Source organism: Electrophorus electricus, chromosome 10, assembly GCF_013358815.1.
Source record: "Electrophorus electricus isolate fEleEle1 chromosome 10, fEleEle1.pri, whole genome shotgun sequence".
In the NCBI taxonomy this organism is placed as follows: domain Eukaryota; kingdom Metazoa; phylum Chordata; class Actinopteri; order Gymnotiformes; family Gymnotidae; genus Electrophorus; species Electrophorus electricus.
In genome coordinates this window covers 486,211-504,713 of record NC_049544.1, presented here as the reverse complement: position 1 = coordinate 504,713, position 18,503 = coordinate 486,211, and the positions used below count along the sequence as shown (strand labels likewise).

General features: G+C 46.3%; 1 protein-coding gene across 1 annotated transcript; it reads right to left on the bottom strand.

The window, feature by feature from the left end:
• Positions 1 to 953: 953 nt before the first annotated feature.
• On the bottom strand, positions 954 to 18,325 carry chrnb2 (cholinergic receptor, nicotinic, beta 2). Its single transcript, XM_027030829.2, has 6 exons — positions 18,012 to 18,325; positions 7,665 to 7,810; positions 6,665 to 6,709; positions 5,702 to 5,811; positions 4,256 to 5,354; positions 954 to 2,956 (listed from the first exon to the last, which is right to left on the bottom strand). Exons 1-6 carry the CDS (start codon positions 18,055 to 18,057, stop codon positions 2,807 to 2,809), a joined length of 1,596 nt encoding a protein of 531 aa, XP_026886630.2. The 5' UTR covers positions 18,058 to 18,325; the 3' UTR covers positions 954 to 2,806.
• Positions 18,326 to 18,503: the final 178 nt, after the last annotated feature.

Here is an 18,503-nt window from a genome sequence, read left to right as displayed (position 1 = left end):
CATTTCTTTCTTTCTTTACTTTTTTAAGTCCTTTGTTCCCTGTAAAAAAAATAATAAAAAAATGTAAACTCTTCCAAATGATAATAAAATTCATGTTTTAAACACGCAGCTCTCCATTGTTCTTTCCCCTGTAGCTGGATTAGAGAGACCAGCTGGATTAGAGAGAACCGGATGGATTAGAGAGACCAGATGGATTAGAGAGAACCGGATGGATTAGAGAGAACCGGACGGATTAGAGAGACCAGCTGGATTAGAGAGAACCGGATGGATTAGAGAGACCAGCTGGATTAGAGAGAACCGGATGGATTAGAGAGACCAGCTGGATTAGAGAGAACCGGATGGATTAGAGAGAACCAGATGGATTAGAGAGAACCGGATGGATTAGAGAGACCAGCTGGATTAGAGAGAACCGGACGGATTAGAGACCAGCTGGATTAGAGAGAACCGGATGGATTAGAGAGACCAGCTGGATTAGAGAGAACCGGATGGATTAGAGAGACCAGCTGGATTAGAGAGACCAGCTGGGTTAGAGAGAATCATCTTCTGTTTATTGTAGCAAGAATGATGGCGCTATGCTACGATAGTTGGCACACTTTGCTAATCTGGCACCAGACGACATATTTCTGGCCCCATTTAGATGCGTTTTCAGTTCCTGGTTGGGTACAGATACATTTCTGTGCATTCTACGCAGTAAAATACAAATGGAATTTTAATATATACAGACACGTTTTCTCTCTGCCATTATGCAAAACCCATGACCGGGACAGGTTTCTGTCAGATGAGCATGCTAAAATAATGCTCTCCTAATCCCAAAGAAAGGACAGAAGAAAGTTCTTGTCGACTGGATTGGTTCACTTTAACTAGTGGGTCTTCATCTTGCATCTACTCAGGAGTCAAGTTCACTCGCTACACTCAGAAATGAAACACACACCACCACACCAAAATAAAGAGAGAGTACTGAACCTTTATTAGTGCATTAAAGTGAAGAGTAATAAGAGGAGCGTGTGTTTAAAACGTGTATCAGAGCGCATGTGTACCATCAACCCACCGGTCTCATTAACGACCCAGTAAAGACGAGTTAACAGTAAAATACTGACTTATTTTGCCACTCCGTCATTGCGTGGTCGTTTGTTTGTGTTTTACTTTTGTTTCTGGATTGAACAGCTGGGAACTGGACTGGGAAAATAGTTGTGAAGTGTAAAGTGACTGAGTCTGAGGTTGCCTGGCCCTGTCCCGCGGAAGATGGCGGACTGAGCCAAGGCAGTAAAACGGAGCGGACTCTGTCATCTGCTTCATCTCTACACATCCTCACAGAAGTGCCACAGGCATGGCTCCTCTTTCAGCAACAATAACTCTAAGAGAGATCCGGATTTGTGAAAGTCTAGAAAAGCAGATAATGTCGAACCGAATATCATGAACCACGTTTTCAGCTCCAAAAAAGGAAGTGAAAGAAATAGTAGGAGCCCTGGTCATAGTTCGCAGGAAGTGATGGTGATACGAACTCATACAAATTATGATTCAGTTATGGCGATGTTCATAAAAATACTACCATATTTAGATCATTTTCTAGGGGACGTCTAAAGGCAAGGAGCAGATTAAAGGGGGAGATAGAGCGCCTTGAAAGGAGAGCATGACAGAAAACTCTGACAAGGTTGGTGCAAATATAGTGATGGACTGAGTCATTACCCAGCATTCCAAATCAAGGAAACCGGGAAGAACAGCACACAATGTGGGCTCACACGTTCCGTCATAACACTTGGTAACACACGGTACACTTGAACACTGCAAGTTAAAGAATAACAGGGAAAAGTTGATACGTGTATCATAGCTGATAATTGATGTGAGTGCACGTGTGGTTAAAGTCATGCCCTCTTGTGTTTTGTCATAGCAGCTGTTTCTGCATATCTGACTTCTTTTGTTCGATCTCCTTAGTTCTTCTCTTCATTTTCTATCATCTCAATTTCTCAGAAGAACAGAGTTTAAGATCCTTACTCCCTGCGTGATTACTATGAGCCTTTTTCAGAATCTCCCCAGCACAGAGAAGACCTGCCTCAGCATTGTCTGCTCAACCCACAGATTTGCAGCTCCATTTCTCTAAAGTATTAACTTATATATCCTATAATTCCCTGCCTGCATCATTTTCCACATCAAAATCTAGTTTATTTTCTCATCACTGTGTACAATAATTAGTGTATAACGTCATAACACATTCTGGTTATGTTAATAGAATAATGCAATACTGCATGAGCCCAAAATGACCACTCACTCGTGATTACACAAGAACAATGACAGAGATACTACATGGACAGCACACTATAGTAGGTTAAGCATCCGGTCCGTGAGCAACAAGACTTACAGGAAACAGCAGAGGGAAGATAAGTTACTTCGCACAGGCGGTTAAATCTCCCTCGTCTCTGCCTGGCTCACCTATGGTAACCAGTAGTCACGAGGATGGTGTCAGAGGGTGGGGCTTGTGGGTGGTGGTGGCTCAGTCTAGCTGTCTACTTGTGGAGAGTATAATGTTGGTTGCCTGGGAGAGAAACGTGCCCTCTGTTCATGAATGGTTGTGCAGCCCATCAGTCTGAGGGCACATGGAGAGGAAACAGAGGCCTGCTCCAGGACACCATGTTTGTCTGTATGGTTATTGTTTCATCATATAAACCCAGCACATTATGGCTGCGTGTCCAGAGTCAAAAATGCAACCATCCCAGTACCCCTCCCCTGAGTAGGCCCTCCCTCTTCCCTTCATCCTCCTGCCACCATTGGTCCCGGGCCGTGTCTGGAGGGGCTGCAGGGCTCTGATTGGTCAGCCAGGTGCGTTGATGACAGTCTTGGAGGAGTTCTGAAAGAGAGGCTGGAGGAACATTCCTATAGTGCCAAAGACACAAACAAACACGAAGATCCAGAGGAACAGCCGGTCAATCACCATGGCAACATACTTCCAATCTTCACTCACCTGTGAGAAAGACACAAAGCAGAAGGGGAGAAAAGACAGATAAGAAGACAGATGTGGCATTGGGACAGATGGTGTAACAGCGGAAAGGGAAGAAAAATGTCAAACGCGAAAAGACACGAGAACACGAGGAGTGTGTGAGACATGGAGTTTGTGTGGACCACGACGATGGCCACGCCAGAGGGTTGGCATGGAGACCACCCGTAACCATAGAGATGAGGGTGTGCGCAGGTCGAGATGATGGGCAGAATAAGTGGAGTCTCTTAAGGGAACCCCGTGATGCAGCTCTTAGGTCAGCACACATGGCACACACTGAGGCCTGAACAGAACAGCTCAGCCCAGCAAACATTAAATATGCTAGTAAATACATCCTATGTGTTTAATTTCAGTTGTATTAATCAGGTTGCTTTTTATTTCTTCCAACAGTCCACCATCCTCTTGAGTGAGGCTGGTTCATGTGCATTTGATGAGACTGTGTGCTGTAAACAGGGCAGCCCATGCTATTATGGAGCCTTTGGGACAAAATCCACCTGTAGACCCTGCCTCCATGACCCAGGCCCCGCCCCTATGAACCAGGCCCCCCCTCCATAGCCCAGAGCTCGCCTCCATGACCCAGAGCTCACCTCCATGACCCAGATCCCTCCTCCATGACCCAGATCCCTCCTCCATGACCCATAGAACTGCACACTGGTATGAATATGATAGCACTCAGTCTTATCAGAAATGTTACCATTTTATTTAGAATTATAGAAGAATAATTTTAGGAGCTCGTTAATCCTGTTTTGAAGTGTTGCACAATGCTTCAGCATAAATGCGTTAGAGCTGCCCCTCGAGTCTCAGACTGGGGTAAACAGTTGGGCAAATGGGGGACATGGTAGAAACTCTACAGACAACTGCCCCCTGGTCACTGTGTCCTCTCTAAACGTGAGTGTTGGACGTTTACAGGAGGGTTTGGGTCAAACTGGGGTGAATGATGAGAGAACCAGGACAGCTGAGATCAATGATATGAACCAGGACAGCTGAGATCAATGATGTGTCAGCCAGAGAACTCTGGAAAGTCCAAGGCCATGATTATAAGCTGGCACTTCAGCAACCTCACAAGGGCCAGAGTTATGAAAATCTAATATCAGCCGAACCATTTTCTGAAGGCAAATTTAATGGCCCTTTAATGCAATTTCCCCACTGGCTGTGCACTGTTTATTTCAAATGGAGTTTCAGAGGACAGTGTGCTCCATTGCCACTAGTGTACATGCCAGCAAATCTGCAGGCATCATCAGATGCAACGTAACGGCTGCTACTCACGCTGCGGTCGTCATCCTCGCTCTTCATGTGGTTGGCTATGAAGCGAACGCCATCCACAGCCTCCTCGATGCCGGAGCAGGCGTGCCCCAGCAGGGTGTGTGTCAGGCCCGGTGCCGGCACTGCCTGCTTGGCCCGGCCTGGTGCGGAGCTGCCCCCATCCCTTGCGTCGGACCCACTTTCCCTCAGCCCATTCTGCCCGTCCACGGACCCTCCAGCTCCGCCTCCCTCAGCGCTGCTCAGCTCCACCCCTCCGAACTGCTCGAGAGAGGCGCGGTTCACGTAGCACGTGCACGCCTCGCCGGCCTCCTTGCTGGACGGGGCGGAGGACATGGCGCCGAGCCCCGCGCCGCGACACTCCTCGGTACGGCGGCGGCGGCGGCGCAGGCGCTGGCGTTCGCCGCTGTAGCGCGGCTGGCGCATAAACAGCAGCGCGGGCAGGCGCTCAAGAAACACGAGCTTCACCCACGGCGGCATGGTGTGGGTGGTGGGTGAGCGGTGATGCACATTGAGCACGCACACGCTCGTCACGATGGAGAACGTCACCAGCACCATGGTGAACATCAGGTACTTGCCCACCAGGGGCACGTCCAGCGAGGTGGGGGGGACGATCTTGGAGATGAGGAGGAGGAAGACAGTGAGCGCCAGCAGCACGGAGATGCACAGCGTCATCTTCTCGCCGCAGTCGGACGGCAGGTAGAAGACCAGGATGGCCAACGAGGTGATCAACACGCAGGGGATGATCAGGTTGATGGTGTAGAACAGCGGCTTGCGGCGGATTATGAAGTCATAGGTGATGTCCACGTAGGCCGGCTCCGACGGGTTCTCGTTGCGTCGGCCCGGCAGCGCAATTATGTCCCACTCCCCGCTGGGCGTGAAGTCGTCCATGCTGGCCACGTCCGCGCGCAGGACCAGGTCTACCTCGGTGCGCTCGTACGTCCATGAGCGGAAGGTGAGCGTGCAGTTCTGTTGGTCAAAAGGGAAGTGCTTCACCTCGATCTTACACGCGCTCTTGTAGATGGCTGGAGGTAGCCAGAAGACGCTGCCGTCGTAGGAGACGACCGCGTTGGAGTAGAAAGACACCTCGTACATGCCGTCAGCGCTGGTGAGGACACACACAGACGTTACTACTCCATGTACATATATGAATAAAATATTGTTTTATGTTTTCTAAGGACACAAACATAATGAGTCTTTAGAAAGTATGAAACAACATTCGATTTATTTAAGGCTATTGTGCTATACGACTGAATGAACAGTACACAGTACACACACCACGGTCACTAAACTGGGGACATAGTGAGTGGTTCTGTGGTAATTAGGCTTAGTTTCAGCTCTTCTGTGAAGTTTGGTGACAGTGAGGTCACTTAAGGTCACTCAAGGTGCAGGTGTGATGCAGGTAAGTACATGCACTACCCCAGCTCAGGTACAGGAGGGTCTGGCACTCACTTGTTGTAGAGGACCACATCTGGCAGCCAGATGTGTTTGGAGGGGAGGCGGACCTTCTTCATGCCATCAAACTCTTCTGGGACCCACGTTAGACGGTAGTCCTGCCACTCCTGGGCACAGCCAATCATATTCACCGTTAGAAATATACAGCATTTCGTATGTTATAGAACAGAGAATGGTGCATACCGAATTATCAGTACCGCTACGTGTTACAGGTGCCTGATAATTGTCAGTACTGGTATGTGTCACAGATGTCTGATAATTAATAATAATAATAATAATAATAATAATATGATCAATTTATAGAGCCTTTCATATACACACGGTCCCTTTACAATGATAGTGGGGGGAAAAAGTAAATAGAATTGACAACACAATAATGAACAAATATGGATAAGAAAAGAGGTTATGAAAGTGTTGGGAGAAGAGGTGTGTTACGTTGACATTTGAAGGAGGAGAGCGAGGAGCAGACGGAGAGATTGAGGTAAAGTGTCCCATAGTTTGGGGCCATGACACTAAAGGATCTGCCTCCTACAGACACCCGTCTAAACTCGGGGATGGAGAGGAGACCTGCATTAGAGGACTTTTTAAACATACTGTTTATGACTATATCACATAACATATTAGAGAAGGGCCATTAATGTAATGAATGTAAAGCTCTGGTGCTGCCCCCATATCACACACACACGGGGCTGAGTGGTGGGTATGTCTGTGGGTCCTGGCCAGGATTGCTAGTGCTGCGAGGACACCGTGACACCTCACTGACAGCAGACATCAGTGAACCATGTAGAAGAAGACTGAGTGCTCATGGTCTGCCTTATCACAGGTGCTACTGAGCCTGGGTGTGTGTGTGTGTAGGTGTGTGTGTGTGTGTGAGAGAGAGAGAGAGAGAGAGAGAGAGAGAGAGAGAGAGAGAGAGAGAGAGAGAGAGAGAGAGAGAGAGAGAGAGAGAGAGAGACTGACCTGGGTGAGCCAGACGTTAGTGGTCATGATTTGCTCTCTCTCATGCTGTTCACACAGAAAAGTGAGAGAGAACATTCGTCTGCTTAAAGATGAGTCATTTCTACACGCCAGTATGACATCATCATTAAAACCAAGACAACTTTACAGCGTTACCATATTACGGAGAAATCTGAAGAAAACTCTGTAAAGATTACAATAGTTTAAGGCACAGACAGCTAAAGGAAGCACCAAACGTGACCTCACTACACATTCTTCTGAAGTCTTGTAGACTCCCTTCCATAGGCCGTTAGACTGAGCTTGCTTTACCGCGTAAAGGGAGCTGGCTGGAAGATTCAGAGGCTCAGGGAGGCACTGAGAGGCACAGTTACACAGCCAAGTGGGTACAGAGTGTGTCCTCCTCCTTTATTAGTGCTCCAACTTCAACGGTCTTCATTCTTTCTTTCATCCAATCCTTCACTTGTTTCAATTTTAGTTCATTAATGTCATTTTAAGTATTATAATGTCTAGAGTCCACAGCCTGTATCATACTGAACCTCCAGAGTCCAGTTATTGTTTGATATTGATATTTATCTATTAATATAAAATTTAATATAGTCCTATATATTGTAATTCACTTTCTTTATTACATTGTGCCTTTTGGTGTCAGTAGTGAAATGTAAACTATCAGGGGCTTAAATATGCATTTAACTGCATTTACAGAGTTTTGTAAGCCCTGTTCTAACTGTGAGTCCTACATGGTGTGTGTCCTACACGGTGTGTGTCCTTTAGAGGTCACCAAGCTGCTGAGAGGTGGAGAGATTTCTCTGGATCTGCACAGCGCAGACCTTGTTAATAAAAGAAGCTGAATCACTTATTTCAGCTGACTTTGTGTGTATGTGTGTGTGTGTGTGTGACAAATGACAGCAGATGGCTCAGTATGGATTTTCAGTAACATTAACAATAAAAACTTAATTATAGACTGAGTGGAATTCATTGCATCCTCTATGGAAATTCTACTTACCACACTAATGAGCTGGGCCAATGAGACCATCAGCTGCACTGTCACCAGTTCTGAGCCATTGGTCGCTGGACGAATCAGTTTGTTGTAGTGGGCGGGATTTAGGAGATGCTCCACCAATCGTTCCTCTGTGTCAGCTCCTTGGCTACCTTTAAGAGGAAAGTTTAGCATCGTTTAAATATAACAGTCTGAGCTTTGACTGAATAAAGGCTCAGATTCAGACAGCATTCATGAGATATAAGAGTGCAGGCCTCATCTCATCAGAACCAAGTCAGCACTGCCATGGGAATACAAGATTCATGATACAAACAAGTGCTGAGACTCAGCAAAGGAGAAAGTTAGATTAGAATATATTAGATTAGATTACAGACACCCCAGAGTTTATATTATATTAGATATTAGATTAGATTAGATTAGATTAGATTAGTCTAACCCTAACCCTCAGTGTTTATATTAGATTAGATTAGTCTAACCCTAACCCTCAGTGTTTATATTAGATTAGATTAGTCTAACCCTAACACCCAGTGTTTAGATTAGATTAGATTAGTGTAACCCTAACCCCCAGTGTTTAGATTAGATTAGTCTAACCCTAACCCTCAGTGTTTATATTAGATTAGATTAGTGTAACCCTAACCCTCAGTGTTTAGATTAGAATATATTAGATTAGTCTAACCCTAACCCTCAGTTTATAGATTAGATTAGGATAGATTAGTCTAACCCTAACCCTCAGTGTTTATATTAGATTAGATTATATTAGATTAGATTAGTCTAACCCTAATCCTCAGTGTTTAGATTACATTATATTATTTAGTCTAACCCTAACCCTCAGTGTTTATATTAGATTAGATTAGATAGTCTAACCCTAATGCTCGGTGTTTAGATTATATTAGATTAGATTAAATAATAAATTAGAATGTTTTATCTTTTTTATTTTAATTTTCTTTCAATGTTATGCATTTTTCATACTTCCATGTTTTCAGGTGTCTATGTTTATCTCACAGAGCCCATGAATCAGAAACCTGGGCTGTAATACCTGCCCGGAGTTTGGGTACATTTACACAAAGTCCTCTAACATCTCAGGTGTGAGTTCACTACAGTTCCATCCGGCCTTTTCTGTCAAAGGAATTTTCTCCAGAAAGTTTCATTTCATTTGGCTCAACTGCTGATAGAATACAACCAATCAGAGTTACAACCAATCACAGTTGTTTTATGCACTACTTCCGTTACGCACAGTAAAGCCACACGAGTCAGAAACTATGAATGTCTGGGATTAAACGATGTGGAAGTCCGCACTCAAAACCATACCGTGGTGTTAACCGTACCACTCCTACGAGAACACTGTAAATATGCTCCACGTCTCTGCTGACACTGAGGGAATGTCTTTTATTTCGTCCCAATACTCGCAGAATGCTACACCTATCCCTATTCTCATGCACCTCTCTGCCACATGTGGAAAAGTTAATATGGTTTACCAGAATAAAGTAGAATTAATACGGCCTATTAGAATAAACTAGTATAATTAATTGTGATTTTATAACATGCTATAGTATTTTTCTTATAGATCCCAAGATAGTTAAAACAGTTAGGAAAAAATATTTACTATAGAATATACTTGAATTACTTCTTAACCAACATACATGTAATTTGATGACTTCTTGAAAAGTGGTTTAGAATAATAAAAGCATTGCTGGTTATCTCTGTCAATGGTTGTTTACCTCTGACAAGCCCAGGATAAAAAAATATATATATATGTTGTGGATTTAAAAATTATACTTCTAAATGATATTTCTAAACAAAATAGTTTTTTTTTAAAATTTCTTTTAGAACATCATACCCTCAGCTTACATATTCTAAAATGTTATTTGATTAAATATTTTGTATTTTAAAATGTCCAAAACATTTAACCAACTCTTTCATGCACCCATGTCCTTTTCTAACAGTGTTTAGATACATGAAACCTATTATGGACCAATTTCACATGGTTATATTTGCTTTTCATTAGTACAATATGGAATGCAAGTCTACCTTTAAAGAAACTGTGTTATGAAAACATTTTCCCCCCATGTGTCCTAAAGCCATATCTGTGAAGATGTGAAGATGTTTGGATAATTTGTAGATGCTGAGAGGAGTCAGTTCTGGTCATGGTCAGGGACGGCACGATGCAACCTGTTTCCTGCTCCTGTCATTTTTGTTATCTTCAGCCGTGACTGACTGCTCATGGTGTGGTTTTGAGCACCATGGACAGTACCGCTCTTCTGGCACCCTCTTTTCCAGCACCCTGGCCAGGGGCAGGCTGTGTCACCTGCTCCCAATTCCCCTACACTGAGCTCTGTTGAAGCGTTTAGTGGCGTTTTGGGCTACATCTCTTAGGGAGGAGAGCCTTAGTGACAGCTAAGTTCTGGGATCCCTGCTCCTCTACCGGCTGGCTTTGCACACTGCCATTTCCCAGCCGAGTATATTTTGGGAGGCAGTTTTTTTTGTCCTGCTTTTTGATAGATCAAAACAAGCGCTGGCTCGGCTCGCCCTGGGCCGTGTGGGGCTTACTCATGCTCTGAGCCAGTATAAAGCACACATCTCCTACATCTCTTTCTATCGCCTCTCTCACCATCAATCTTTCTCCCTGTTCTTTCGCTCATCCCTGCTTCTCCCCCCTCTGCCCTCTCTCTCTTCCCCAGTGGACAGGAATTATGGCTTTACACAGCAGATCAATGAACGCACTAATCATGCACCGTAAACTCTTAGCCCCTCTCACTGCTGTACCGCTGCCGTCCTCCACCCGTCTAACCTCCCTATGTACCTAAAAGCATGCTGTCCCTTTCCCCATGTTCTTGGGCCAAACTCAACATTTATAGTACAGTGAACAGTTAGAATTCACACTCAGCAACACTCAGAAAGATGGACGCCACTGTGTACATGTGTGGAGAGTGTGTTTGAGTGTCAGTGTATGGAGTGTGTGTGTGTGTGTGTGTGTGTGTGAGTGTGTACATGTCCACTAATCAATATCAGTGGTCTATATTGTACCTATATAAACTGTGGCTGGGCACATATGGATGTGAGTGCCCATGCTAGTGTGGTTACCCTCAAACACAGAGCTTTAGGGTAGACTAGAGTCCACTCTCTGAGCATAAATGGACCACAAATGGAACCTCTCGTTTTATGAAGATCCACTTCTTTTACCCCCCTCCCTTTTACCCCCCTCCCTTTTACCCCCCTCTCTTCCTCTTTATGCCACATTTGCTCTCTTCCTCCATTTTGTAATATATCCTCTTCTAGGTTGTGTTGTGCTGCCTTTCAGAAGAGACTTGTATGGGGGTAACGGGGCCTGTGGATAATTCAGTGTGTTTTCTCTCCTGTCCTCTACCTTCCTCTGCACGTTATGTAAGAGCAGGCAGAGCCTTTCCAGTTCTACACTGTCGTAACCTTTCTGTCTGACTGTTTCTGCTGCTCTTGAGAGAAAACTGTACATTTCAAAATTAATATTCCAACACTGTTTCCTCCCAGGAGTGTCAGTAAAAGACAAACTCTCACTCACACACACACACACACACACACACACACACACACACGAGTGCAGCTTCATGTGACTAAAAACAGAACATATTCTATCAGATTAAGGAAATTCCAACACACAGTTGCTGAGAATTCATAATGACCGAGTCGAAGAGCTCCATGTACATGTGTGAGTAAGCAAATCTGTCCAAAATGATAACAGAGTAGGATGCACTGTGTACCTGAACCAAGTCTGCCCATGCTGGGCTGTTCACACACACACATACACACAGTGAGTGGTGAGAGAGAGAGAGAGAGAGAGAGAGAGAGAGAGAGAGAGAGAGAGAGAGAGAGAGAGAGAGAGAGAGAGAGAGAGAGAGAGAGAGAGAGAGAGAGAGAGAGAGACTGCGCGTGTGTGAAGGTTTAAAGAACGGCTAGGGTGCCCCACCCACCTCCAATCTGCGTGTAAGAAACTTAGGGAGAAATATGGAAAGTTGTTACATCTTTAAATAAATAACTCGAGAAGCCTTCTGCACACACGCGTGTATTTAATCCCAGCTGAGATGTACACTTATAAACACACGCTCTCCTTCCCCGTCAAATCAATAAAGCGCCAGCGTCTAGTGATGGTATGGGCGGATAAGACACCTTCCGGTCTATATTTGGCGTCTATTACACACACCTCAGTGCGTCAGACTGAGGACTGATACTGATCAGAGATCCTAAAGTCCTCCGAGTCTATTACATTACTGCCTGACTGTTTAACTGTTTATCTTTGCTATCCATACCATTATGCCTTATCTGAACTGTAATTGTGATAACACTGAATTAGTCCGTATATTAAACATTACAAGTAAGGGATTCAATATTGTGAAATCATTCGTTTGTAGTCATTAGCCGGTTAGATCAGTCACCACGTCTCTGACAGTTTTCATTCGATAATAACCACATTAGGAATTTTAGCGGATGCGTCCGTGTAAACGCGCCTCTGCACTGCAGAACTCCATTAAACCCCGAGACACGCGGACACGTTTGAATCTCAGGGTAACGCGCACGGTAGTAGCGCAGAGGCTGGGCTCGCGAGCAGCTCTCCGCCGACCCCGTCCATCAGTTATTCATCGGAACGCGACTGTCCGTCCTTTCCTCTGCGCAACGATGCCTTCTCTCTAAAAGCGCTAAAAAATGGGTTAGATCGATAGCACTTTGGCGCGGTCTTATTTTTTGCAGGGCGCTCGCTCGCCCTGTGTACTGCATTTGCTTCCATCTGCTAACGTGCGCGTGGTCAATATGCCCCATAGAATAGAAGTGCCATCATCTGGTAAGGCGTTGGCCTCGCGGGACTTGGCAGCGATAATTTCGCAGGGCTTGTCTGGGCCCGTCAGAGAGGAACTTTGGCTGCTGTTGCTTTTGCAGTTATGTTATTCTGCAATGCAGCAACGAAAAGATAAAAGTGTGAGTTTAAGGGAAAAGTAAACTAACTGTGAAGGAAGGGTGTGAACCCACCACCGCCCTGACTGGAGCTCACGGACTCTTACAGAGGGCGTCCTAAACGACGCAAAAGTGTCACACGACTAATGCAAAAATCCAGCAGTCACCTCTGCAGTACAACTGGCTGTGTCTTATTGCTCTCAACGTGCCAGTTAGGGGGAGACATGCTGAAAGTGGAGGAAGCAGGTTGAGTGTGTATGTGTGTCTCTGTGTGTGTGTGTGTGTGTCTCTGTGTGTGTGTGTGTGTGTGTGTGTGTGTGTGTGTGTGCAGCAAAAACTCATTTTGAATGAGAAACAGGACAAAGTCCACAAGGCTCCGTCCTTGCCATCTCTGTGCTAATGCACCATGAGTCCACCTCACATCTCTGTGCTAATGCACCATGAGTCCACCTCACATCTCTGTGCTAATGCACCATGAGTCCACCTCACATCTCTGTGCTAATGCACCATGAGTCCACCTCACATCTCTGTGCTAATGCACCATGAGTCCACCTCACATCTCTGTTGTGGATTAACTGCTGACCACAGAATTAAATTAAATTTCATTTTTTAACATTACCACTGAGCCGCTGCTACTAACATCAACCAGACAGCTCACCACTGTCAAAAAAATCATCTTAAACTGCAAAGAGTGAAGACTGACTTCCTGCTGACGGTCAGTACAGTGTTGCTGACAAATGATTATCCAAGCTGTTGTGAACGTGCAGACATAACAGGTTTATACCATATGCTCCCAGAATTCCTGCCTCCCTCCACTAAAACACGTAGGTGGAAACAGTGGCCAGAATATCCTGGTCTTGGAGACACTCCGTAGAGTAGGACACTTAGTCCTGCAGGTCTAATGGCTGCTGAAGACACTCTCTGACTTGGGCCTGTGTTCAGCTTACAGAAACCTTTATGTTCAGCAGTCAGACACTAAAAACATCCTGACAGCATCAGAATAAGAGCATGAGCTAAGAAAACACCCAGGACGCATGTTTGAGTGACTGGCATTTCAAAACCACTGAACAAGTCACCAAGCTAAGAATCATGAATCATCTAAACAACATGACACCAAGACAATCAAATCTACATCCAGTGGCCAGGTTTCTTTTTACCTCTGACAAGGTTTCAGTTTGAATTTTGCTGAAATGTAAGTGTTTGGATAGTACCTGTGCTCTGTATATATAAGGCAACTGAGCTACTGATCTGTATTATGGAATTACTGATTATTACTAAGAGTGGTTCAGGAAGACCTGAGCTCTACGCTATCTGGATCCGCACAGGCAGTGCAGTGAACACAGAGAGCACACAGATCTGGATCTGTAAGGCACCAGGGTGCATGTTCATATACACACACACTGTAGCACTGTGGGAGAGAGTACGACACACATCTGAGAAAACACTACAGGGGAACCAGAGAAACATGGACTCTATTTATGCTCAGATTCATTTAACTGTTACACTGAGTGCAAGACACGGGACTGTCTCAGTCACAGACGAGAGTGGCACAGGCGCAGCACCAGAGTGCTCAGAAAAATCCTTCGCTTCAGGAAGTCCCAGCCTGTGTCAGGGAGAAAGCCTGTGTGTGAGTGTGTGTGTGTGTGTGTGAGTGTGTGTGTGTGCGCGCGTGCGCATATGTGCTGAGGTGTATATAATAGATGCCAAATATAGAACAGAGGTGCCTTAACCGCCCATACCTTCAGAAGCTGCTGTCTTCTCATTGATATCACAGAAAGCGAGAGCGTCTGTTTACAAATGTCTCAGCTGGGATTACCAACAAAGCCATGTAAGATTGCACATGTTCATTCCCTGCTGATCCTGCCCCAAGTGTTACTTTCTCACTGGTGTACGTCCACCACACCTGCCCTCCACATCCTTATGTCCAGTTGGATCTCTATTTCTAAGCTTGCTATTTAATATAAAAATGAGCCCCCTGTAGCAACCCCACCAGGAACAGGCAAGAGGTAGAACGCAAGTGCAGGAGGCGGTTTAGTAAACAAAGAAACACGAACACGAAGGGTAAAACAAAGAGGAAACACTGAGGGAAAATAACACGCGACTGGAGTAAACAGAAACGCAACCACAACAGTAAAACAAGCAGAAGGCAACCCTGACAGAAGGATTTAGCACAACAACCACAAACTCAAAGCCAAAACACAGGGTACAAATAACCAGGACAATTAGACAATAACAGAATCAGGTGAACATGGGGACAGGGAGAACCAAAACATGGACTGGAATAAGGAATAGACGAGGGGTGGCGCAAATGAAACTAAGGAGCGGAACAAGGCAGTAAAGGAAAAACAGGCACGACAGGGAAACCATAAAACATTGACACCAGGAGGGTGGCCAATCGTCACACCCCCTTCTCCACGGATGTGTGAGATCAGACTCTCATTCCTACAGCCCTTCTGTATCAGTCTCACTGTAGTTGCTAAATCATTCACAGTAATTACAGAATAAAGTCTTAAGACAAAAAAGTCGGACTTTTGAGGCATTTAAGGATCTGCCCCATCTTATCTCAAGCATGTTCAGGACTGTGATGCACTGTTGTGTGGGAGAATAGGTGAACTGGGATGGATGAGGCCAGTGTGGTATGAGGGCAGAGGAAAAGTGTCTCGTCGCTCCTTGGAAAAGCCTCGTCTGTCTATCACGGCCATGACACTGACGCTGGGATGGCTGCTGAAATCGTGCCTTTGCAGGGAAAGGAGGACAAACCGACCATCCAACCCCACCCCTCCCTGTAGACCCCACCCCTCCCTGTAGAGCCCCACCCCTCCCTGTAGACCCCACCCCTCCCTGCAGAGCCCCACCCCTCCCTGTAGACCCCACCCCTCCCTGCAGAGCCCACCCCTCCAAGGAGACCCCACCCCTCCCTACAGAGCCCACCCCTCCCTGGAGACCCCACCCCTCCCTGCAGAGCCCCACCCCTCCCTGTAGACCCCACCCCTCCCTGCAGAGCCCCACCCCTCCCTGGAGACCCCACCCCTCGCTGCAGAGCACACCCCTCCCTGTAGACCCCACCCCTCCCTGCAGAGCTCACCCCTCTCTGTAGACCCCACCCCTCCCTGCAGAGCCCCAGCCCTCCCTGGAGACCCCACCCCTCCCTGCAGAGCCACCCCTCCCTGTAGACCCCACCCCCCAGGGTGAATACATAACATGAACTCTGTATTGATTCTAATTTTGGATAAGTAGGAGAGTCTGTGCTGAAAACCCCAGAGTCCCCATACCTCCTGCCATGCATGAAGTATGTTTCTACCCTCGCTGTGGATGAGATGATGTAATCGGTCTGCTATGTAGAGGAAGTCAGGGTTAATAAAGACTATCTGTGCATGTGGGGTAAACACGGCACATGCAGTATGAGTTTGTTTGTGGTCTCTGAAGTTCTCCACGCTCTCCATGGACAAGAAGACTGAGCCACTATTGTAGGTCTGGCCAGCGTCAGCGTGTGTCTGCTGCACACCAGGTCCTGACACGCAGACAGAGCCACAAAATATACAAACATCAAATATATGTTTGGACTTCTCTTGCAAACAAAAAGGGTTCCACATAAACCCCTTCTGATTTCCACACAAGCCTCTTCTGTTGTGTGCTGCCATGGGAAACCAACCATCTGTTGAATGGTAACATTACAAGGGACCTTTTCACTAATTCACATGAAAGACACAACACTATGTGTGGATTACTCTAAACTTCCCACACCAGAAACAATCCAGCAGAAGAGAACAGAAGAGAAGAGATGGTCTTCTCAAGACCAGCAGGATAATGATGTACTGGGAAACTTTTCAGTTCATAGTAATGAATTTATGTTTTTTTCATGGAATCACAGCAATACGTCAATACTTAAATGCTGAATGACTGCTGGTGTTTGTGTCTTACACACAAGTCTGAAGGGAAACACTGAACCTGAAGGCTGTGCTGTGTCTAATCCAGCATGATCCTGTAAGGCTGTGCTGTGTCTAATCCGGCATGATCCTGTAAGGCTGTGCTGTGTCCAATCCGGCATGATCCTGTAAGGCTGTGCTGTGTCTAATCCGGCATGATCCTGTAAGGCTATGTTGTTTCTAATCCGGCATGATCCTGTAAATCTGTGCTGTGTCTAATCCGGCATGATCCTGTAAGGCTGTGCTGTGCCTAATCTGGCATGATCCTGTAAGGCTGTGCTGTGCCTAATCCGGCATGATCCTGTAAGGCTGTGCTGTGCCTAATCCGGCATGATCCTGTAAGGCTGTGCTGTGTCTAATCCGGCATGATCCTGTAAGGCTGTGCTGTGTCTAATCCGGCATGATCCTGTAAGGCTGTGCTGTGTCTAATCCAGCATGATCCTGTAAGGCTGCACTCCTCCAGACAGCAGTGCGTCATCTTCTGACGTTTCTCCTTTAGTGAGTTTAATGAAGCACAGAGGCCCGTCAGAGCCGAGCTGGCGGTCCCTGGGACCCTTCACCAGTCCTGACCTCATCCACTCCCCTCTGTCATTCTCACGCTTTCATTCACAGCCAGAGTTTAATTAACTGAAATAGCCTTCTGGGCTGCTACACACAGCGGGAACTGAAGACGATTTTTTACAGCTCCAAGGTGTGTGTGTGTGTGTGTGTGTGTGTGTGCGTGTGTGTGTGTGTGCGTGGGCGTGATCGTTTGTATTTGCAGGTAATTTGTTACTCATTCCTCACTCAGTCATATAGTGTTATTCAGTATCGTCAGAACTTTACGTCACTTTCCTTGATTAACATATACTGACACGTGCATGCTAACATGTACAGCCACATATACGCGCAAACGTGCACTCGCACGCGGACCTACACAAGCCATAATACATCCCCACACACGCGCACAGACAATTAACAGTACCGCGCGGTTAAAGCGGGCCACAGATAATGGCTGTGCTCCGTTAATCCCGCTGACATAACACACGCGTTTTCTTTCGCATTGATAGATTGGTCGATACCGCTCATCAACTTGATAATCTCGTAGTATCATCCAGATGTGCTGCACGCGAGTTTTTCCACTACGCAGGGTAACGTGCGTCGACCTCTTTTCCACACCTTACGGCACGCGCTACATTCACAAAGCTACAGCTCGGAGCAAAATGAGATCAAATAAGGATTCAAATACTTTTTAAATCTAGGGCATCAACATGGTGTCAGCAGTATATACATTACATCATGGTACGTTTGACATTTGATATAACTGCAATTCTGTCTCTCCGTCACCCAGAAGAACCATTTTATTATTCATTTCGTTTATTTCTCCAACATTATTACATGCCCCAGTTCTCCCAGTGATGCAACGCGTGAAGACTGCTGGAATAATCCAGGCAGCCGCACAGAAACGCCACGCCAGCGCGCGCCCTGACTCTCCCTGCGCCCTGTAAATAAAAGACAGACAACTTACTTTCCACAATGGCGAAGAGCAGGCATAGCAGCGTCCAGCGAGCCATGGCAGCTCAGAGAGGAGGACATCAGTCGAGCACGAGCGACTGTCCAGCGATTCTGCGAGTGCGTGTCGGGGTGCACGCGGACGCCCACACGCGCGCGTAGTGCGGGATATTTTCTCCTTCCTGTCGGTTATGCGCTATTTGACGTCTGTCTTTACGCGAAGAGAAGAGCGTCTCACGGGAATCCAGGTGGACCTGCTGTGCGAGGGATGCGAGGAGCTCGCGGTAGAGAAGACAGGAGGGGCGGGGAAGGGCGCCGCGACACGCGCCTCGCATTCTCCAATCTCTCCCCTTAGTTTCAGCCTCGTGTGCCTTTTCCGGGATGCGGACTGTCTCCAGCGCAAGGTCAATTCCAGAAGTTTACTATCTTGGAATAAATTAGTGCAGAGTTATGAGATAGCACGCAATCTGTGTGTACATCTACTGGTCCTAATAACAACAGCTGTAAT